The sequence below is a fragment of the Musa acuminata genome, chromosome BXJ2-11, assembly GCF_036884655.1.
Source record: "Musa acuminata AAA Group cultivar baxijiao chromosome BXJ2-11, Cavendish_Baxijiao_AAA, whole genome shotgun sequence".
NCBI lineage: Eukaryota > Viridiplantae > Streptophyta > Magnoliopsida > Zingiberales > Musaceae > Musa > Musa acuminata.
In genome coordinates, this window is record NC_088348.1 from 29,019,245 (window position 1) to 29,041,679 (window position 22,435).

Consider the following 22,435-nt stretch of genomic DNA (forward strand, 5'->3'; position numbering starts at 1 on the left):
TTCACTGATTTCACTGGCTTCCCTGTCTAGGATGTAACGTCAAAGGTAGATCTAAAGATCAATGTAGTTTCCATCATTATGTCTCATGGACCCAACTCCCAGCTAACCTGCTTCTGATCATGTTTCCTCCACTATAAAAGCACCACCATGGTAAGCCAGTCCCTCCACCACCTTTCTAGAGTTACAGACACACGGAGACAAGAAGAGGGACGTAGCCATGGCTTCCTCCAGTGCTCTCCTGGCAGTGGCGCTCGCCTGCCTTCTCCTCGCCGCGCCGAACACGGCGCAAGCCGCGATCGGCTGCGGCCAGATAATCTCCTACCTCATTCCCTGCCTTGGCTACGCCCAGGGCACGGGGCCTCTCACAGAAGGATGCTGCAGCGGGGTGAGGGCACTCAACGGCGCCGCCCAGACCACACCGGACCGCCAGGCCACCTGCAACTGCCTCAAGAGATCCGCCGCCGGCGTCTCGGGGATTCAGCCCGGTCTCATCGCCGGGATCCCGAGCAAGTGCGGCATCAATGTCCCCTACCGCATCAGCCCCTCCACCGACTGCTCTCGGCAAGTGCCTGATCACCATGCCAAACATTACCGATCATACACAAAGACCTAAAACAACTGAGAGCTGCCTTAGTTGACAGCTCGGACAAGTCTTGCATGGAATAAACTCTAATAACACATCATGCGTGACTCGACCAAACTCCAAAATCGTACTCTCCCAGCGAAGGCTAAACCTTGCACGCACATCTACAAGAAACTGTGTGGGTTTGCATCAATACTAAGCTTTCTTATTTGATCTTTTGCAGGGTGAGGTGAGCTGCTGATTTAACCTGAAGAAGGCGTTTAAGGTAGTGAGTTCTATCTAATAAGGTGGGACTGTTGTCTGCACCGTGTCATCAATTTGTGTGGGAGCGCTCTCAGCATTATTGTAGCTTTGATCTCTGTGCTGCTGTCAATGCTACTGTTCCAGTGGGTTGGGACTTGTAGCACCGTTACTATCTATATAATATGAGTTCCATTAAACAAAAGATTGAGTTACTCTTTAGTCTGTGTTTGCTATGGACTTCTTTTGGCGAATAAACACATCCGAAAAGTGTTCATTACCTGAGATAAAATGTGATATTACGCAGCTATTTATTTATACAGAATATTATTTTTGAGGAAAGTCTTGATGATCTGCTTGATTTTGCTGTCTCATTAATTGTTGCTAAAAAGAAAGAAAAAACAGCTGATTGTTGTATATCAGTTACATAATCCCCTATTGTTAAATTCATTTTATGATAATTTATTAGCCAAAATTTTTATTGCATGAATATTTTATTTTATCTCTCTCTACTTAACTGTTGAGAGATGATGAGCTACTATCTATTATAATAGCGACGATGAAAAACGAGGACAGATAGGTCTAGAAAGGATAATAGACAAAAGCGATAATGGGTGCTAGGTGGAAATTTTCGAAAATTATGTTACTATCTCGAAAATTTTTAAGACCTTTTTTTTTTCGTTTATTTGTCATATTTTACTTATACTTCTTATAAATAGATTATTCAGATTCAATAAAAATCCACTGAGGTATGTGACGTGTGACAGCCTCCGGTTGACAGCTAGGAAGCGCTAACAATCGTGAACCCTGTCGTGGCCGAGACAGATGAGGCCCACCCTTGGTCACGTCGTTTGTCCCTTGCCATCGTCGCTACCAAGTAGCTGTTTAACTGGGCCCACACGGGAATCAGCGAGTCAGGTGAAACCGTAGGGTTAATTCTGCAAATTACGCGCCAAACACAGCACATCAAAGTACGACACACGTGGCAACTTATACACCGTTGCCTCAACAAAAATTAAGGCAGTGACTTTTTATACTCCTTCATAGCTAGTTTGGCCACCTGCCTTGTCATTGGATAGTTTCATGTGGGACCAATTTTTCGCAGCATACCTCTACGTAGTAGCTCGGAGCGAGACCACGGGAATCCTGGCGGATCCGACGAACGGTCCTTGGGGTAAGTGACGCGGGCATCTCGAAACAACTGGATATCACACGTGTCAAATCACGCACCGTTGCTTGAAATCGAGGAATCTTTTTGGTAGCAACTCAGCAATTACTCGTTCCATTACCTTCCATGTAATTTGATGACTTAACGATGCCCCGCCACTGGTTCCCCAGCGTAGGAAACCGATACGCGGGCGACGGATCCCACTAAGCGAGTCTGACGTGTATAAAATGCCACATAAAACCCCCCAGCGATCAAATGACTCGTTTCTTTGGTGCTCCTCTTCGAACCCCACTCTTCGTTCGCGTAGTCGGCAATGGCTGCTGCGATCCATGGCTTCGTTTCCCTCCGAAAACCTAATCCTAATCTCAATGGGATCCGAGCTTCCTCATCTTCCTTCTCCTCTACAATCCCATTACGCACCGCACGCCGCCTTGTGGGTTCGGCTCATCCTCCGCTCTCGCATAGGGATTTGGGAGCTCGGCTACAGTACCTGGATCGGCGGACGTCCAAGATTGCATTTGTGGCTTCTCGCGAGGAACCGGTGAGCCGTAAATAAGCTACCGTCGCTGTTTCTAGCGCATCCATTTCGGGTCCACTGTTCATTAGTTTATGTTGCATATGTTCTTGTTGGATTTCTTTTTTCTCGATTAGGGGATGCCATCGTTGGATATTTATCTGCTTAAATCCTTCTTGGTTTCTGTTACTTTTTCCTTGGTTTTAAATGTTTAGGAGTAATAATTGTTTCGTTGTTTTGTGTAAGCTTGTAATATCACGGAAAAATTGAACCTTGTTTTCTCTTGAATCTTTCAAGGCAGCAGGATCTCTATGTAAATACATGGTGTTGATGTTGATCTTTTGCTAATTTTAGATGAGAACAAAGACACTTTACTTTACTTGAAAGACAAGAGTGGAAAAGAGTTAAAAAGTCTATGTACCTGTGAAATAGTTGGATCAGAAAACCATAAAATGAACAGTTACAAGTTTATATTGCTGAATATGTTTGCAATGCCTCTGCGTTACATTCAATCTGAAATGTAATTAGTTACAGTGATTTCTACACTAAATACCACCCCAAGTTGAACAAAGAAAGATTATTTTTTCAGACAGGATTTCATTAAAGGAGAATGCTATCTCATCAGATAAAATGTCATTTCCAATATGTATTATGTTTACTTTTGCATGCATGTCATTGAGATTTCTTGTTTAAGGAAAAGAGAGATATTAATGTCTGTCTTAATTCTTATATAGAAGCATTCAGATATTGAACTGCAGAAGGAGATGACTGATGCTGAACTAAAAGCTGCAATGTCACATGAAGCATGGCAGGAGGCACTCGAACACTTCAAGACAGAAGCCATGAAAGTCAAAGCTGTGTCAGAAGAAGCATACCAGGTGTACACGAAGAAAGCAATGGAGATATTAACAGATACATCTGAGAAACTCAAGATCCAAGCAGAAAAGGCACAACATGACTTGAATTTAATAGCCAAAGAAGTCTCAGAACAAGGAAAAGAGTATCTTTCTACAGCAACAACGAATTCTCCTGATTCAGTTAGGGAAATTTTCGAGACCTATGCATCAGCAAATGAGTTGAACATGTCCTCTATCAGAGATTTTTACCTTGGGATTCCATATGGTATGCATGATAACCTTCATTCATCTATTGGATTTTCATGGATGTTTCTTTTATGATTTCTTTTCTGGTATTGTATTTTTAAAATAAATTCTAGTGTCACCAATAGTATGTCACTTCCTTCATTGTCATTCTTACTAGCAGAAAATTAACTTATTTGTTGCAGGTTCCTTTCTTTCCATTGGAGGTTTCATCTATTTCATCCTAACTGGAAGCATTCCTGCGATTCGATTTGGTGTTGTTCTTGGCTCTATAATTTTTGCTCTAAGTGTATCAAGCATGAGGTCATGGAAGAATGGAAAAACAACCCCACTTCTTTTGATTGGGCAAACTGGTCAGTCTGTTCCTTCCAAGTGTTGTCTCATTCCTTGTTCATATTCAGAATCAAGCTATAATATTGCTGAATGTCATGTGAAGTTATTCCTGTAGTATTGCCAACTGGAAACAAGGTTCAATAAGTTTCATTGGCTGTTTTCAGCTTCTTTTGTTTTTTTTGACTCTTTTTTCTTTTGGATTTAGCTAAGAGAGTAGGATTAGCTAATTGGAATTTGTACCACCCATAAGCAAAGGAAGTGGTGACTCTTAGTGATTCCTTGACATTCTGATGATAGAGTTATTACAATCTGGTGCTTAAAAGATGCCCATCATAAATTTCATTTGAAGATCTCTAGAGATCAGTGTTATGCCTTTCAAGCCTTAACAGTGATGATTTTTCCTGACAAAGAAATCTGACTTAGTGTTTCTTATCATAACAAATGTTTGTTGAGTGATTATGTTACTGCCGGTTTTATTTGGACTACCACCATAGATTCTTTAGCTTGAACGCAAACAGGATAATATCAGTATCTACTTTGAGTGATCGGAATATATGATAAATTCACTATAGAGTTATGGTATACCATAGAGTTGACTGGTCCATGGTCCACAGGCTGGGGATTTGTATTGTTTGGTCAAGTTTTCAGGTAACAATTTTGAAAAGATCCAACCAAATTGCATTTCAGGTTTGTATAGCTCTTGTCCTTATAGACCAATGATGCAGTTGAATGCATGGTGACACTCTTTCTTCTCTTCTTTTATTGTGTATGTTTATTTCCATTTTTAACTCCTTCAGTCCTTCGTGTTCCATTGTATTTGTGTGGCACTGTTGTAGGTCATTTTTGGGTAGTTTACTGCTGAAATTTGAAAACAACTTGTATAAATGCAACCATTGGACAATGAGGATAACATAGAAACATACCCTGAATGTTACTTGTGGTTGATAAGTATCTTATAGTTAAGAGATATTACTAGGTAGGCTTGTGTTCCTTGTTATGGGTAAATATCATATGGATAAAAGATGTTCTAAATAGCCACTTATTTTATTATGCTCTAGAAATCATAATAGAGATTCAAAATTAATTCATTCTATGTTCTTTCTCCATTCCTATCCACATTGTTTCGCCAGCATCTTGGATTCCTTTCTTACTTCCAACAAGCAATCATGCCTCATTTTGTGATATTAACTTCAATGACTTAAAGAAACAGCGGTTGACAACTTTGGCTATATTGATATGCCTAGAAGGCCCTGGTCAACTAGATGGCCCTAATCAAAAGAAAATGAGGCTTCTGAAGATGAGTTTACCTACACTATCTTCAGTGGTAGAGTGACTAGATCAACTTAACGAGTCATGGTTTTATCTTTAAATGATTCCAGTTATTATTTGATAAATGATGATTTTTAATCAAGGTTAAAGAAAGAAAAGATTATGATGCAGGAAAGTTTAGAATTAGGTGCATGGTTAGGAGCAAGGTAAAAAAGAAAAAAAAGTTTTAGGAAGTAGGATCATGATCAAGATGATCACTTTGGTATTGGGATTTGTTTGAATTGGATGAATTGAAAATTTCAATTAGATTGACAGAGAATTGGCTAGTCTTCATCGGCTGAAATTAGTCAAAATTTGTACCTTTGGCCAATACTAGTTGGGATTCATTGGATTAACATCTGGTCAGAACATTGTTGTCCATTTACCTAGGCTTGATTAATATCTGGTCCAAAAGAGGTTACATATTCTTTTCTCTATAGGAACGTTTTCTACAGTCTACACCATCTTCATGTGATGAAGACATGGTAATATTACCAATAAGATTTTATGTTAGCATATGTAAAAGAAAATATGTTGCTCGTCACCATTATGTTGAAAGCTTATTTTGGTCTTTGCTTATTTGCTTGATTCTCATATTTTTGCAATCTGTTTCTAATTAACTTCTTGACTTGATATTTCAATTTAATAGCTATACTTATGGCAAATAATGTATTCATTTCTGCAAGCACATCTAATAACAATCACTGGTGCAGCAATATCTGCTATTATCTTCTTCAGGCAATGCTTGTTGTGTTCTCAGGTATTGATCTCTTTAATTATGCACAAGTGAATGACAAGCTAACAATGTTAATTTAGATTATTAGATTCTTTTGAGATTGGTACAAATTTTCATTTGGTTTTGATGGCAGAGGGGATCATTTCCAAACCTTTTGATGCTCCTTATCAGGTTAGTATGCTTTAGAACCTTCTGTGTTTACTGCATATCGTCGTCATTTTAAACAAGATACTTGTATCATATGGCCATACTCCTCAAATTCCAGATAGTTCATGGGGTGTTATATATCAAGTGATTTATATTGTATTAATGAAAACTTCCAATGAGGTTCCTGAAGACCTGCTATTTTATAGAAAATGAATGTTAACCTGGAAGTTGAATAACCTGTAAAGATGATGTCAATTCTGGTTGGTTTATCACAAGGACCAAAATACTATGGAGACAGTGGGAAATTAAGAATCATGATGATCTATGTCTTCTTGATCAATGTTTTTAAAAGTACTAGGTGCCAAGGTCCCAACACACTCGAGGCATCTACTCGAGCGAAGTGAGGCATTCTAGAATATTAAAATATAAAAAATAATATAGTTTTAAATTATATTAAATATATATAATATAAAATATGATAACAGTAGTTTTAATTATCAGTTCTAAGGATTAACAATCCACTGTTAATCGTAGTTATAACAGTGCGTAGTAGGGGGAGGCGGGGGGAGAAGAATAGTCAACGATGGTGGAAGGTGGGAAAAGAGAGGGCAGCGGTGATGGAGGAACCTTCGGATGGCAGCAGCAATGGCGGAGGAAGCTGCAGATGACAGCAGCAGTGACGGAGAAAGCTATAGTCCTATTCCTTGACGGCGGAGGGAGATACACATGAAGGATTAGGCGGTAGAGGGAGCTGCGCACAAACAAAAGTGGTGAAGGAGGAAGATTTGAACCTTTATGTCAGCGGCGAAGGGCTTAGTCAACGGCGGAAAAGGAAGATTGGACCTTTTCCTAGGGTTTACCGAGCAAGTCGGGGGACCGGGGGGGGGGGTGTGAATTTCGATGTTTACTGTTGGACTTAGTTGGTTCGATTGAACCGACTAAGTCACTATCGAATCAAACCAGAGTCTAAAATCTGGTTCGACTCGAGTCTGGTTTGACTCATTGGATTCAAACGAGCGCTCGTCTGAGGCGCCTGACGCGTAGGCTTAGGTGAGCGCCTAGGCTGTGCTTCAGTGAGCGCCTATGCGAGGCGCTCGGGCCTCGCCTGAGTGAAGAGATTAAAATATTTTGAAGGGTAGAAAAATTATATAATAGACTATAGTGGCCTAGCACCTCTAGTGAAATCTACTCGGAATATTTCATCAGACTTGACCTGAGGATAAATAAGAATAAAGATTTTGGAGACTTTCATATATATTTGTGGACTTGCATGAAATTTAAATATTGAGTTTTCAAAACTTAGTCTAATATACACCAGTACAAAAATTCCTGTTGCCTTCCTGGTCTAGAGAGACATTTTCTTTAGAGCTTTCTATTGCTATACTGCTTGAGGCAAGATCATATCGAAATGGTTGACTGGACTGATCTTCGACCCTCTTGATACTTGCAGAAATTTCTCTGTGTCATCACTCCTGAGAACATTAAATATTTCTCACTGCTGTTAGATAACCTTCTTTTTACATTCTTACAAAGTCAGGGTTATTATCTTACCTGAGGCAATAACCATCCTGTTTTGGTTGGTATATAGTGGTTCAATGGCAGGTTTCTACATTTATAGAATGGTAATCGATGGTCACAAGGCTCGCCCAAGTGTGGAACAGAGATCAGAAAATTAGCAGCCATGATGATGGAGGTTAGCTACCTGCCTCTGGAATTTCTACCACTCATTTAATCATTTTGTATTAGGATGTTCTATCCTTTTTAACAAGTTAATATTTATCCATTGCTTTCTAGACTTGATATAAGATCTTATCACATACAGGATGGGTAGGTGAAGGTGACCATGATAGGAAGTGACTGCTCCTTCCTACTTGCATCACTCCACCTTCCTCCCGCCATATATGTGCCAGGCAAATATCTACCAATTTCTTCTGATATCAGGTAAAGTAGTTAGGTTATGGTATGATGGCTCTAAAATTTGCTGTGCCTGAAGGTCTCCAATTTGTGGCTTTTAAAGAATGCAATTTGTGTTTCCCTCTTCTCCTTTCAAGCAGACAAGTAAATAAACATACATACATCTTAGTCTTATAAAAATTCCCTTGTATGTCTAAAGTTGGAGTAATTATTGTCAGTAGGCGCTATTGTCATTGGAGTAGATGTTTTAACTCCTATGTTGCTGGCTACTGAGATGGTCTCTTTGTTCTATCTGACGTTGCTTCTCTATGCATAGGTTCGGGTGTTGCATGGCATGACGCACACAGCGGCATATGCTAAGAGAAAAAGGCGCAAGCAGAGGAGGGAATGGGAGGAGAGAAAAGAAATTAAAATAAAACTCATGAAAAAAAGATTAAAAATTTAAATATTATTAAGGTGAGATAATATATAATTTATGTATTAGTAGTAATCATGTCTTCAATCATTGTGTCTTATGAGCCACATCAGCAGTGGTTATGCAGATGTGGCGATAGGTAGATCGTCGATGTTGGTGATATGGCTGATCTGACAGAACAGCTGTGCCGGGCGTCCGTTGAGTCATAATGGCCACACGATCGGCCACGTTGATGATCATGAGGATCAGTCAGTCACGTCAATAACCGCTTATCCAAATCAAACCGTGTCAGTGGTCATTACACCGTCGGTGATCGTCGATCTGACATTAACGGTCGCGTCGGCATTCGTTGGTGATTGTTGAGGTCGAACGGACACGTTGATGATCGTTGTGATTGGTCGCGTCATCAATCGTTGATCCAAATCGACCATCAGATTGACCACATCGACAATTGCTTGCTCTAATCACAAGTGATTAGAGAGCGTCAATGAATGATAAATATGTAGATCATATTCTCTGTTCTAACCTTTTGGAGACCATCCAACGCCCGACTTCAAATCCAAAAATCCGATATTAATCTTTTCTCTCATGTGTGTACTTTGACAGTAACGAGGTATCACTTTGGGAGGTCAGGAGGTCCACCTGGGTGCTTCAACTCCACGTCGACAGCACCTTGGTTACCTCATACAGCGACCGACGTCGGAGAACATATATCCGACTAATTACATATTAATTTTTACGATTAATTATCTTAGTATCTCAATTCTTATATTTTAAAAAATTATATTGATATCTTTATGATTATGAAAGTGAAACATCTATGTTTATTTACTATAATATCATTAGTTTTACTAACAAAAATATGAATATAAAAGATAAAAAGATGATTTTAATGTTTTAATTAGTGATGACGGATGATGGTGCCACTTGATGTTGTGGGTGGTTGTTGCAGATGAGGAGAGCAGCGACAAGAGGTGAGGGTCATTATATATTTACGTCGATGCCAACGTAATTGTTGAGTGGTCCTTTCACTGCTTGACAACTATGTCAACGGCGACAAAATTCTCAAGCAGGCATTTCATTACTCGACAATCGTGTTGATGCTAATGCAAATGTAGAGCGACGTTGCTTAACAATTACGTTGGTACCGACATAATTATTGAGCGATGAAAGGACTGTCGATGCAGATGCCGAGCAATGCTATTTTATATTTGTATTGGTATTAACGTAATTGTCGAGCAACGTCACTCTGCATCTGCGTCGTCACCAACATAAATGTAACGCAACGAAATAGTCGTTCAGCCATTACGTCAACGTCGATGCAGATGCTGAGCGATCATCACTTTTTGTCGTCGCTCTGCTTATCCACAATAGTCACCCGCGGCTCTTAGCTGTATCGTCGTTCACCACCACCAACTGAAACACTAAAATTATTTTTTTGCCCTTTTATTTTCGTGTTTTCGTTGGTAAAACTAACGATGTCAAGATAAATGAATTTACATATTTTATTTTCATAACTATAAGAACGCATATATAATGATTGAGATACTAAAGGTAACTAACTACATGAGTAATATATAATTAATGCCCATATACTATATAAGTATATAATATTTTTATTATATTTATTGATAAAATTCATCCATCAAATACATCAATGGCCCAAAAACTTTAAGCTTGACCAATAAATCGATAGAGTTGATAAAGTTCATTCGTCAAATACATCTATTTACATTAAGCAAATAGAGTATCTATTAATGATACGATTTTTCTTTGGCCTCAAGGTGTGTTCCGTGCACTTCAAATCAAGTCTTGAAGGCCTTTTGTTAGTTTAAGATGACTTCTAATAGAAAAATCTGTTCAATTCCAATATCCAAGTAATTAAGCAATAGTAGAGCGTATAATTGACATGTACCACTCACAAAACGATGGTATATTATTCGTGTGTACTGCATACGGTATCCAATGACTGATATCATATCGCATTTTTTTTGGGATCCACGTTTATCCAATCCCCTTAAATAGGATCCGAAGACCCTTTAATCAAACTTGAGATAGATACACACGCGAGAGCACCCAAATCGACCCAACTCTGGATTCAAATACCTAAATATTTAATTGGATTATAGGATGATTTGACCAATACCCATCAATTACTTATAGCCTAAAAAAGAACCTCTACAATTCAAATCATCAAAACGCAATTAATACTTCTCAATATTGATGCTAGCATGTTCTAAAAAACTGGGATTCACATTATTCATCACTCTGATCTCTTGCATACATGATTTCATAGATTATCAACACAACTAATACATGCTTCCTAAAATTTAGGCTAGTTTCGACTACATAATCCAACAAGAGATCAACATTATTCATCACTTGGGTGTGTAGCATACATGCATATTAGTTATCGTCACAAAATATAGTATTCCTGAGATTGATGCTAGTTTAGCCTAAGAAATCTAACTAGAGATTCACATTATTCATCACTAGCAGCTGGAGCATACAACCATATTGTTTATATCATCTACAAATCCAATGGCGCCTTAATAAGCTTCAGATTTACAAAAAGGATGCAGCGGCAATTCAGATTTGCAAAAAAAGATAACGCCGCATTTGGCAGGAACGATCAGATAAAAAGAGATATGCAGCGCTACCAACTCAGATGTCACCATGATGAACATGAATCTGTCCTTCCTGATTGTCAAGTGGCATGTACTGGGCCATGATAGCACGGATCTCCGAGTCCATGTAACTCTGGCAAAAAAGATACAATTATAATAAGATGCTGAATCAATACTATGGATTGCATACCAATAGAGTGCTGCATCATCATGAATCATGATATCATCAGAGATTCCAGTTGGCTGAGGTGAGACTATGTATTAAGAGGAGGTTTAATATTTACAGGGAAAACAAAAGGTTGATTGAGGCAGGGTTCACAATTTCACAATGTCTGGATCACTATAATGTGTGGTGTCAAAATATGATCGATAAAACAAAGATATTTTGGAAGATAAGCTAACAAGAGACCAGCATTACCCGGATTCTGTACTTGTATACAGCATAACCTCCAATTCCAGCTATGACTAGGCCAAAGAGGATAACCCACAAGAAGCTCCAGCCAACCTCTGTAGAAGCCTTTTTGCCTGGATATTTGGAAATGCAATATTAAACATTCTGAAAGAAAACACCTTTCTGAAAGAAAACCATCTTGCAAATTTTTAAAGGCTGTAGTAGCAGATGCATTTCTTCATTTTTATTGTGATTCATCGTAACCAATAACAGGTGCCTTTCCAATTCTCCTGTTGTTACACTGAAAGCTAAAGATTGAATGCTAAAGACAAATGAAATCAGCATTTCTAGTCCCTAACATCATCCTGCATTTAGAATCCTTCTTTTGCTGTTAAGATTAAGCTTTTATCATGAACAATAGTTGGAACACAGATAGTGGATTGGATATACGTACTTATGCATGTGTCATGTTCCTTCATGTATAATAAATCACCGCTGCAGCTGCACTCGTAACTACCCCAAGTGTTCTTGCATTTGCAGCCAGAACACTGACATGCTGTCTTTTCCTTGCATTCATCAACATCTGAAACATAACATAATTAGAAATGCATTACAGACCAGATAACTAAATAAGTACATTGTTGCATCTTCTGAGCTCCATAAAAATGATATCAGACAATGGAAATACATTTTTGTCTAAATGAGATGAAACAGAAGGACAATAACTCCAAATATGACTGATTCCACTGATAGCACTGTAAGAATATAATTAGAAAAGGGTGAGGAATTATAAATAAATGAGTCGAAAAGGAAGGACCAATATTTCAGACATGATTGAATTACACTAGTGGCAGCTAAATAGTCATGATGTGGAGCCCTTAAGCTCAAATAATCAGATTAATGAGCATTGCCTTTGATAATGATCTGAAACCAAAACCGAGGATCATGAAGAAAATACCTTCACACTTGTTAATTCCATCACCCTTAAAGCCAGGCGGGCATTTGCATCCGTCCTCCTGCATGTTGTGTATCTTACTAATCAGATGCTGGTTAAAGGTCAAACTAAAATGGACTTGATCAAGTCAACCTACCACACATGCAGAGTATGTTTTCCCCTCATGAGTTTTCTTCCAACACCCTCCGTTATTGATTTCACATCGCCCATATCCTGAAGCTGTAGTAGGAAAAGTTATGTCTACATGTAGTTACACTAGTAAAGTTATGTATATTACCTTCCTAGTCAGAATTAATATGATTAACAAATTAATTAGTTGCTAAAATAACGAGTTATAGAAAAATGGGAAAAAGCAACAACCTTACTAGCAAGAATTTATGAAAGAATTTTCTCAGCTTACAAACAACTAAAATCATTAATTAGGAAGATTAGCAGTCAAATGAATCATCTCAAGAATATATCTTCCAAACTTTAGTTGATGATATTCTGCAATTGCCCATGATGTCATGATGCAGTGAATTGTACTTGGCTGATGGATAAGGTACAGCAATATCTATCAGTCATCAACAACAGCAATATTCTTCCTTTGTTTCTCAGTAAGACAGTAGTAAACCTGTTATAACCCCTAATTGTCCGTAATTCCCGTGTTCCTTTCCTTAGGTCAGCATGGGTCCATTGCTCAAGCCTTCCAAGAAATACAACAGAAATGGATCATTTTGTTTATCAAAATTAAACCTACATAGTCTCTTTGGATAATGATCAATGGAAATTTTGTTAAACGTTTATGAAAAGAAAGACCCTGGAAACTTTATAATTATGAAGGCATATTTGCAGATCTAGAGTTTCTCTTTAACAATAAGTTCTCTGGTGCTCCAGGATCGGATGGGTAATGCCCCTATCAATTTTTTACCACCTCTTTTGTACGGTAAGCATCCATCAACTTTAATAGAGAACAGCAACTACATCTAGCACTGAAATGTTATAGTGTACCTTCACAACGAGTGTATCCATCACCAACAAGCTTCACACCTTTCACAACAGGGCATTCACATAGTCTTCCACGGAAAGTATCCTGAATGAAGGTAACAGAACATCATAAGCAAAATATGAAACTAACCATCTACTTGCTGTGGATATTGATCTCATGGTGCCAAAATGAGTACCTTGCATGCAGTGATATTAGAAGCCTTATCCTGCCAACATCCGCCATTGTTCTCCAGACATTCATTTGTTTGTATGTCTACATAGTTAAATGATTAAGAAGAAGATACACCACTTTATCTTAAATCAAAAATCCATTTGCAGAACGGCAATATCAGAAACTTGTAGATTGGCATAAAAAATAAAAAATGAAAAGAAAACATAATACCTTCACTCAAACAAACAGCTGGCTCAGTTGTTTCTTGAAACCCAGCGCATATTGCTTTAAGCACTGCAGTTTTGTCCAGCTTCCCTAATATAAGAAAGTATGGACAGAAATCTTAATGAGATATCAGGAAACAACATGACGCACCACATGATTGCTTAAAAAGCTCACCTCTATATTGCCTATTATTAATAACAAGAGTTGGTAAAATAGTAACATCACCCCGGGAGTCCTTTCCAATCTAAGAATAGAGATCAGATTCAGAACAAAAATCTCGAGCATACAAAGGTCAAAATGCAATGCATAATGTAATGACACAATAAAAGCTAGTCTTAACCTGTGCATCTTGTTCTGCTTTAAGCACTGGATTCTCTTCATCTGCATCAGGATCTCCCATACATTTGTTAATTTTCTTCAGATCAATGCCTGTCAAAAAAATATCACATATAATTAAAAGAAACCAATCGACCATAATTTCCTGGTTTAATTGATCGATAATAAGTCTCATTAAATGGCAGAAACAATAAATGATATGGTGAGCTTACCCAGTGATCTGATTACTTCTTCAGCACATTGTTTTGTGTACTTCTTTTCCTTCATGGGACAACGGATTGCAAAGTCAGTTACATAATCCCACCACAGCCATGGCTTCCCACTTTCGTTAGCAACCTGATACAAGCAGACTTGACGCAAGTTTTGGATCACAACATCTTTCCCATCATAACCTTTGCTGAAGTCCTGTTCAGGATCAGGTGCACAGTATCTTCCATGGTTGATGCACTGGGATTTGCACTGCTTGCTCAAAAGAAAGGCTTCAGGGCAATACCATGTTATGTAATGTGGGGTGAACTGGGTATAACCTTTTTTCTCCAATATCTGTGCTGCTCCTTTGAAGTTCTTAACAAACTGTACTTGGCTGTCACACTTGGGGCCACATTCATCATTGCTATTTGTCCAAAATTCATATTCCACACGGTCATCAGGATGGGGCAAAGATTCCCTCCAATCTAAGTTGACACTAACCATGTCACCATTCTCAATTGCCTTTTTTAAGCTGTCTCCAAAGCTCTTGCTGATAAGTGCTGAAGGAATTGTGATGTCCTGAAGATAATCTGCCTTGGTGTCCTCTTCTTCAGGTGTGTCCATTGTTATTAAAGGTTCTACCTTGTTATCAGCAACAAGGATTGCAGCAGCTCCTGCATTCTGTGCATTCCATGCTTTTGCCGTAAAGTAACAATCTGCTCACCATGATAAAGCAATTCAGCATAAGTAAGCTCAGGGCATGATGTCATAGATCTAAAATTTCAAACGTCAATAATTGATATCAGCATAAATAAATTGTAAATTTCCAGAAGATGTACCAAATCATGGGGTAGTAAATATATTTACCACAAATCAAGGGTAAACAATTTCAATAAAAAAAACAGAAATATTGTCCAGTTGAAGACTTAAAACAAAGTAGAATTGCTTGTAGAAGAACCAAAACCGATAATATTCTAACATACTGAGGCCTACACGTGTAATCAACTGAAGGCCTTATTCATCAAACTGGCAAATATCATATGCTGTTCTGAAATCATGAACAAAAATTGATTTAATTTTTGCTTTAGAAAAATAAAAGAAAGTTTAGCCATTATACACAATGATAACTATCAGAGTGACAACCAAACACATTGATAAGTAAAGATATAGGTTCCCCTTATTGGGTGGTGGTGAGTTGTTTTTTGGCTGGAGGGTGATGGTTCCGCAAGAACATATGTATATAAGCTTCCCCCAGATGAGAATTGGAGGTTGTTTTTGTAACACAAGTCTCAATGAAGCAACCGTAACATTGCATCAATACCCACCAAGTAATCTGAAGAAAGTGATGTTGGTATTGCACCTTGGTCTGCCCTCAAGCTAATTAAACGAAGTATTATAATCATCTCAGTGCATAGATTTCACTCATTTGCAACCTCAGAAATGAAAATTATCTGCATGTACCGACCATGAGATCAAAGATCGTTCAAGCAGTATAACTCAAGTCCAAAGAACACATAGTGCTGCCTGTAGAAATGAGCATGACATATACTAGTAGGACAAGTGTAAACTACCACACCCTAAATTGTACTAATTCATGATTTATTAGTTATTGACATCCATGAAGCAAGCAGATCTAATAACGAAACCGATGGGTATCATCAATGAATCACTAGCAGTGATGGGGACAAGAAGAAAAGGATAAGATAACCTCCAACACAAGATAACCATCCAGCTAAAACACCGCAATCATTACTTCAAACAGTCGAACAACAAAAAATAAGCGAAGAAACAATTTAGTAACAGATCAAACACAACTTTCTTCTTAGTGTACATAAGATCAAAGCCTCACCTCCTCTGTCGACGAGAAGAAAGGTGGGGAACCCTCCAGGTTTGGACTTATAAGAGATGTCGAAATCCCGGAAGCTCTTGCAAGCCTTCTGGTTGTCCTTGGGGTACGCCACGATCCCCACCATCGTCCCGCCGTACTGAGGAACGCCAAAGTTTCCGATGGCGCACTCGTAGATGCCTTTCAGCGAGTCCGGCGAGGTCACCTTTAAGCTGTTCTTCTCAACCACGAACCGTCCCCAGCAAGAGCCCCAGAGAAGAAACAGAACCCACACCGAAATCCACAGCATCTTCGCCCCCATTCTTTCACAAATCTAAGCAGCCTACCACCTAATTTATACTCGATTAACCGATCGTCACGAAAAGAACCCAAAAGCAATCGCCAGAAGAGGAATAGAAGCCTTAATCTTCTCACAAAGATCTTTAAATAGAAAAAGGGGAAGACTTAGCGATTAAGAAAACCCAACATATCAAGATTCGATCTGTTAGCACGAAAACTCGATCACTGCAGGAATTCAAATCGAGGGAAGACAATCATCTTCTGAGCTGATGCTTCAAAAACTACGAAAAGACCAAGAAGCTCTGTGAAACCCACACAAAAGCTCTGTGAAACCCACACAATCCGCGACAGCAAAGCGATCCAAGGAAGGTTGAGACGGGATGCAACAAGGTGAGCACTGGGAATGGATCTCCCTCGGGCCGGAATAAGGGTTCGGAAGTCAGGGATTGGGGTTAGGCAAGCTGGAGAAGTCTCGAGGGAGCAGGCGAAGAGGGGAGAAGCAACGTGTTAGCCTTCGCTGCTACCTCTATCTTGAAAGGACTCGCCCACACACTATTCCCCAGCCACCATAGCACACCGACTTAAACTTACTAATACTGATAGAGCTTATATATATATATATATATATATTGGAAAATTAATTTCGATGATTTTCTCACTCACTGGTACTAATTGATATTTCTCATTTTCTCAACTATAATATATTATCCGACGCAAAAAGAAAGAACGATAAAATGAAGTGCATCGCGTCAAGGATTCGAAAATATGAACAATGATGCATAGGTGAATTCGCCATGAATAAATGGGCCATGATTTGGGCAATGCATAATTTATCATGTCCACGATCATAATCTATCGAATAATTAGGTATTCGAGCGTTATGCTTCTACAGATGCGTGCGTGAGCTGCTCCTGCAACGTTTTCCACACCCCGACAACTGCGAACGATGCTTCCAAAGGTCACACGGCTCGCACTGAATCGGGGACCGAGGCTTTTATATCGAGCTAATTGATATCACGAAGCCGATAGTATATGACCTTTCAACGAGTATTAGGAAGACGCAAGGAGCGCTTACCCACAATTATGCAAAAATAACTTAGGAGTGGGACCCACTTCGTAATGCATTAACTGAGAGAGAGAGGGGATGGGGAGGGTACTGAGACACCCAGCCGGAGCAGAAAGCGACTCGCGCGCGTGATTCACGCGGTGCGCCTAAATCTTTTGTTTGTTTACAGAAATGTTTAGCGACCTTCGATCTTCTACCCCTTCTTTACCCGGATTAGTATTGGAGATGTTGAGGGCATTGGAAATCGTTGCCACCGATGATCAGGCAGGTATCGGGTTGAGTGAGATGAAAGGTGGAAGGTTTATGAACTCGTAGCTCTTCGTGTTGCCTGTTTGATGAAATGCGACTAATCTTGTTGGAACGGTTCGATCAAATTCTCGTGTTTCGGTTCATGATCGGATCCAAACCGCTAGAATATTCGCGAGTCCGATAACCCGAAATCCAATAATCTCATTTCAGATCAGATCTACCGATACTGCAATATGATTTGGGTGAATTAGATAGATTGTATATCTCTAGAAAAAAAATGGGGTACATAAACCGGTCAAAATCCGACGCTGATACACGTATGAGGCACCACTAGCATGGCGACACGTGCCACTTTGGATGTGTTGGACACACCCGATTGGCTCTCCCCACACACAGTGTCTTCATCGACGAGGCCATCGTGTTGCAACAAGCACGCGATGTTTGATGAGTGGTTTGCCTCGCGTTTAACATGCCAGCACATAAGATTTTGTTTGGTAGTTGAACATAGAATGACAATATTACCATCATAGATATAGCTACTCTTATCTAAACAAAAATAAATCCCCAAATTTTGTGTCAAATCGATTTGACACAAAATTTGACGTCACTGAATTGGTAACAATGTGTCCATCAGTAGTAATAATCTTACGAATTCAAAGCTCAACAGTGTTGATTGTTGAGGATAAACCTTACCTTGTCAGTGGAGCAATGACAAATCATTGACAGATCTCATTGCTTGGCAGCAACAGGATTTTGCAAAACTACTTTGAAATCTGACCTATTTTATAACCATCGATTTCAGTCGACATAGAAATAGAAGCATACTGCAAATAATATTTAGATTAGAAGGAACCAAAAGCACTGAATCATTCTAATCATTTCTCCCAAAGATGGAGGTTTGGCTCAACAGATTCCAGGGCACTTCAATATCAAATGCTTTGATTTATAGTGCATCACAAAGTTCTAATCATACTAAATCAGACATTAGAAGTTCTAATCATACAAACAGTTTACATGGACAAAGTTTTCAGTGCTGAGAAGAGAGAGTGGGAAGGCAACCCATCCATACAGATGTTAACAGTGAGTCATATGCTGCTATAGAAACAGATTTTTTTTTTCTTAAAAAAAAAGTAAATATACTAACATTTTATTTTTTGTAACATTTTCTTATGGCTTGCTAATATGTTTATCATGTCAGAAACAAATGATACTTAACATCTAATTAGCTTCGGTAAATGCTTCAAACTTGAAGTTATGTTTGTTAAGTTTCAAACACAGATGTGTCCCAAACTCAAGACTATTTAGGTACTGCTATGATATTACCAACAAATACAAGTCTCCAGTGAAATGCTCAGAACTTATGATCCCCTGATTTCCGTAAGTTTTCTTGTAGGAAAAATACTACAAAATTCTGATACAGACAACTGTTATTGCCACTCAAGAGAGACACTCTTCCATGTGACAGATAATGGAGCAGATGAGATGGAATGCCATTATAGAGGAACAAATTTCACAAGAAAAGTAGACCTTGCAGTCAAAAATGGTTAAAATGCAGTTTGATTATATATATATAATATATATATATATATATAATATAATATAATATAATATAATATAATACAATATAATATAATATAATATAGTACATGTATCAGTGGCTGACTAGCTGTGTACATCATGAGAATCACATCTTGCAGTTTATAATATAACATAAGAGAGCTCTGTTTGAGTCGGCCTACTGGTTAGAAGTATTCTGATGGATGAAGAAAAGCTACTTTTGTTGCCTAGCAAAGCTAATTCCTCTGAGATCAAAGAGCACAGTCTGGTGGTAAAAGGCTGTATGGTTCACTCAAAGGGTAACAAAGGTTGCTTTTGTGTTGTGGAGGCCGGAAACCCAGGGGGGACTACTGAAAAGAAGAATTCTTAATCAATCAGTCTGTGTTTTGACGGGAGAATCACAAAAAAAGTGCAGCATCTCTTTTTCACGTGCAAGAACAACCGGAAGGATTAGGTGAACAAAAGACTAAATGGTTCATTGATAACTACAAGTGTAACAAATTTGATAGCAAACCTAAGAAAATGTTTAGTATTCAGACAGAATGTTAGATTTAAGGAGCTGATGCACTTCAGAAACTAAGAAGATTTCCTTGCAACCAAAACATTAGAGATTTTCTGCTACTTCTGTACATAAGAATCATTAGAGATGAGAGAATACTGCTTTCATGTAAAATGTGAGTATCACGAGTGATTCGTTCGTATCCTACAAGTTCCGAATGTTTGTTTGTAAAATTGACAGGATGGTGCTCTGATACAAGATGTTCGTTAAAGCTGATATGAAGTTACAGAAGAAGAACAGAATTCAATTAAACCTCCTTCATCAAAGAAATCTTTGAAAAAATCAACCAGTTTGTTAAAGCTAAATTAAAGTTATAACAATTGAAACAATGCCTCTTTGCTCTTAAAAGGAAAAAAAAGCTACAGGTTAACATTGCTTTAGTAAGAATAGACTTCAAAACTGGGAGTAATGCATATGTATTTAACAAATTTAATTGATAACAGTTAAATTTTTCAGGAACATGACAAATTTTACAGCAGAGAGAGAGAGATATCTATGTTACCCTTTGCATGACCTACAGAACAAACTTCAACAGTAAAGGAACAATAAGAACTGCCTTTTTAAAAGGAAAATATAGATAAAAGACAATTGTAGACTGAAAGCTCAGATTGATAAAACATACTGAAAAAAACTTTGAAATTTCCTTTTCAATTGAGAACAAGAATAAACAGTTATGAAAAGATCAGTACTGCAGATTAAAGTGTTTAACCAACGCAGGAATGACAGAAACATGATTTCATGCATTAGAAATATTCTGCACCATCATCAAATTTAAAGAAATAGGACCATTTCTATGACAAACGGGACCTATTGGCCTATTATTAAAACAAACAGAACAACACAAAATGCTTCATAAATTATCCATTCTATACTTACAAAAGCACATCAACCTATGAAAGCCAATATTTGTTTACTTATAATCAGAGGAACCTCACCACAACAATGAGCTGATAACCAGCAATTCATGATTTTAATTAGTGTGAAAGAAAATGCAGCTCATGTCAACCCATATATGGTATTGTCAAAATGCAATAAATCTTAAATTAAAAGAAAACATCAAGGTCCACAGTGCACCCAGAGTGCTCAGAATGCCAATTTGATTAATACTGAAGCATGTGTATCTCCCATGCAATCCCAGCTTCACAGTCAAAACAATGAGCACACAGGAAGCTTAACACTAGACACCAAGTCATGCAACATATCAAGCATACAAATCAAATCACGGAGGGGTATATTAACTGGTCCAGTAGATCAATGGAAATGACTGTGGTGGTGATGGTGGTGGCGATGACTGTACACATCTAAGCCAAGGCATTGGAAGATGGGGTAGCAGGCCATGAAGATGCAATTCCCAAACCCCCTCAAAATGGAGTTCACCAGAAAGCATGGGCAGCAACAGCAGACCAAGAAGGGATCATCATATGGACTAACACTTTCATGGTGATGGTGGTGGTGATGATGATTGCCCATTTCCCTGAACAAGTCAATCAAAATAGCTTCAGGCACAAACCTCCAACATAAAAAGTCTCCACAATTACAAAGAAAAGCAGGTAAAAGAAACAAATAATTCAAATCAATTTAGGGAAAAATTCTCTTTTTGAATTGAACCTCTGTGAAAAAAAACCCTAGCCTGATATACGCAGATACCATAAATTAGATAAAGAACCTACAGTATCAGTAAGGTCAATCCAATTCACTATCATCAACACAAAGAAAGGCCACGGGCAACGATTGTGTCGATCATCCATTAATATACGAAGCAGCAGATATAAATCGCTTAACAAGACCAATTAAAATCCAATTTTTAGTTGCAAAACAAAGCAGAGAAACGGTATCATGCATCAGAACCTAAGTCGAGATTTATGCCGATCGAAACAGATGCAGGGATCATGCGGAATGATCCTGTATACCTCTCAAAACCGCAGCTTTATACTCTGACCGGAAGAGACGCGGATCGGGGAAGGAAAGGAAGCAACCCTGGAGCTCCCCGAAGCCCCTCCGAAGCCTTCGATTGGAAGTCAAAGAGAAAAAGAACTATTAATGGCATATTTCGTGCCAGCGACGCTGTACGCTTCTTGGTTGGGCTCTTGGCCTTGTGATCCAACGCAGCTCTCAGCTCGCGAGGAGCCCAAACCGGGCCCGTTTCTATAGAGACATGCTTCCTCTTCCTTGATACCCCATGGTTAACTCTGTGCTGTCATATCCGTTTATGTCGTCAGGTTAATACAGCTGGTCACGAGCTAAAGAATCCCCCATGAGCCGATGAAGCCGTGGAACAGACTTGGCCTTCTCGTCTTTCGAGAAAGATGCTACAAGATCTGGCTCACAGTCGACAGGTTGAGCTCTGCTGGGAAACGAGAAATGGAGGACTGCAGCGATGAAGGATTTGTTCCTGCAGTATTACCAACAAAGAAGAAAGAAAAAGAGATGTAATTGGATCAACTAACACAATGAATTATTGTCTGCAGCTCATGGTTGATATGGCCACAGAAGAATTGTCTAAAGCAGGAGACATTGGGATGCAGAAGTTGCTCAGCATATTGTTGAAACTTCACTGACA

At 38.7% G+C, this 22,435-nt stretch overlaps 3 protein-coding genes and 1 long non-coding RNA gene across 6 annotated transcripts; 2 read left to right on the forward strand and 2 right to left on the reverse strand.

Moving 5' to 3' along the window:
- The first annotated feature begins 155 nt into the window (after positions 1-155).
- LOC135626251 (non-specific lipid-transfer protein-like) lies at positions 156-1,045 on the forward strand. Its single transcript, XM_065131432.1, has 2 exons — positions 156-561; positions 807-1,045. The coding sequence occupies exons 1-2, from the start codon at positions 218-220 to the stop codon at positions 814-816; spliced, it is 354 nt and encodes a 117-aa protein (XP_064987504.1). The 5' UTR covers positions 156-217; the 3' UTR covers positions 817-1,045.
- A 1,189-nt stretch (positions 1,046-2,234) lies between these two features.
- LOC135626680 (protein FATTY ACID EXPORT 3, chloroplastic-like) lies at positions 2,235-8,509 on the forward strand. 3 transcript variants are annotated; one of them, XR_010492406.1, is made up of 8 exons: positions 2,236-2,532; positions 3,240-3,627; positions 3,791-3,958; positions 5,960-6,006; positions 6,116-6,153; positions 7,718-7,822; positions 7,952-8,070; positions 8,360-8,509. XR_010492406.1 is itself a non-coding variant. In XM_065132176.1 (7 exons), exons 1-6 carry the CDS (start codon positions 2,305-2,307, stop codon positions 7,803-7,805), a joined length of 954 nt encoding a protein of 317 aa, XP_064988248.1. In that variant the 5' UTR covers positions 2,235-2,304; the 3' UTR covers positions 7,806-7,822; positions 7,952-8,300. The 3 variants fall into 3 exon arrangements, 2 of the variants coding, with proteins under 2 accessions (XP_064988248.1, XP_064988247.1); XM_065132176.1 differs by lacking the exon at positions 8,360-8,509 and having other exon boundaries at positions 2,235-2,532; positions 3,243-3,627; positions 7,952-8,300; XM_065132175.1 differs by lacking the exon at positions 8,360-8,509 and having other exon boundaries at positions 7,952-8,300.
- A 2,299-nt stretch (positions 8,510-10,808) lies between these two features.
- On the reverse strand, positions 10,809-17,007 carry LOC135626679 (vacuolar-sorting receptor 1-like). The gene is made up of 12 exons (XM_065132174.1): positions 16,169-17,007; positions 14,343-15,035; positions 14,135-14,223; positions 13,969-14,038; positions 13,801-13,884; positions 13,595-13,671; positions 13,422-13,503; positions 12,568-12,650; positions 12,435-12,492; positions 11,931-12,059; positions 11,504-11,610; positions 10,809-11,218 (listed from the first exon to the last, which is right to left on the reverse strand). Exons 1-12 carry the CDS (start codon positions 16,464-16,466, stop codon positions 11,123-11,125), a joined length of 1,866 nt encoding a protein of 621 aa, XP_064988246.1. The 5' UTR covers positions 16,467-17,007; the 3' UTR covers positions 10,809-11,122.
- Positions 17,008-20,893: 3,886 nt separating this feature from the next.
- LOC135626681 (uncharacterized) lies at positions 20,894-21,917 on the reverse strand. Its single transcript, XR_010492407.1, has 2 exons — positions 21,786-21,917; positions 20,894-21,349 (listed from the first exon to the last, which is right to left on the reverse strand). It is a non-coding gene; the product is annotated as an uncharacterized LOC135626681 (long non-coding RNA).
- Between the last annotated feature and the right edge of the window lie 518 nt (positions 21,918-22,435).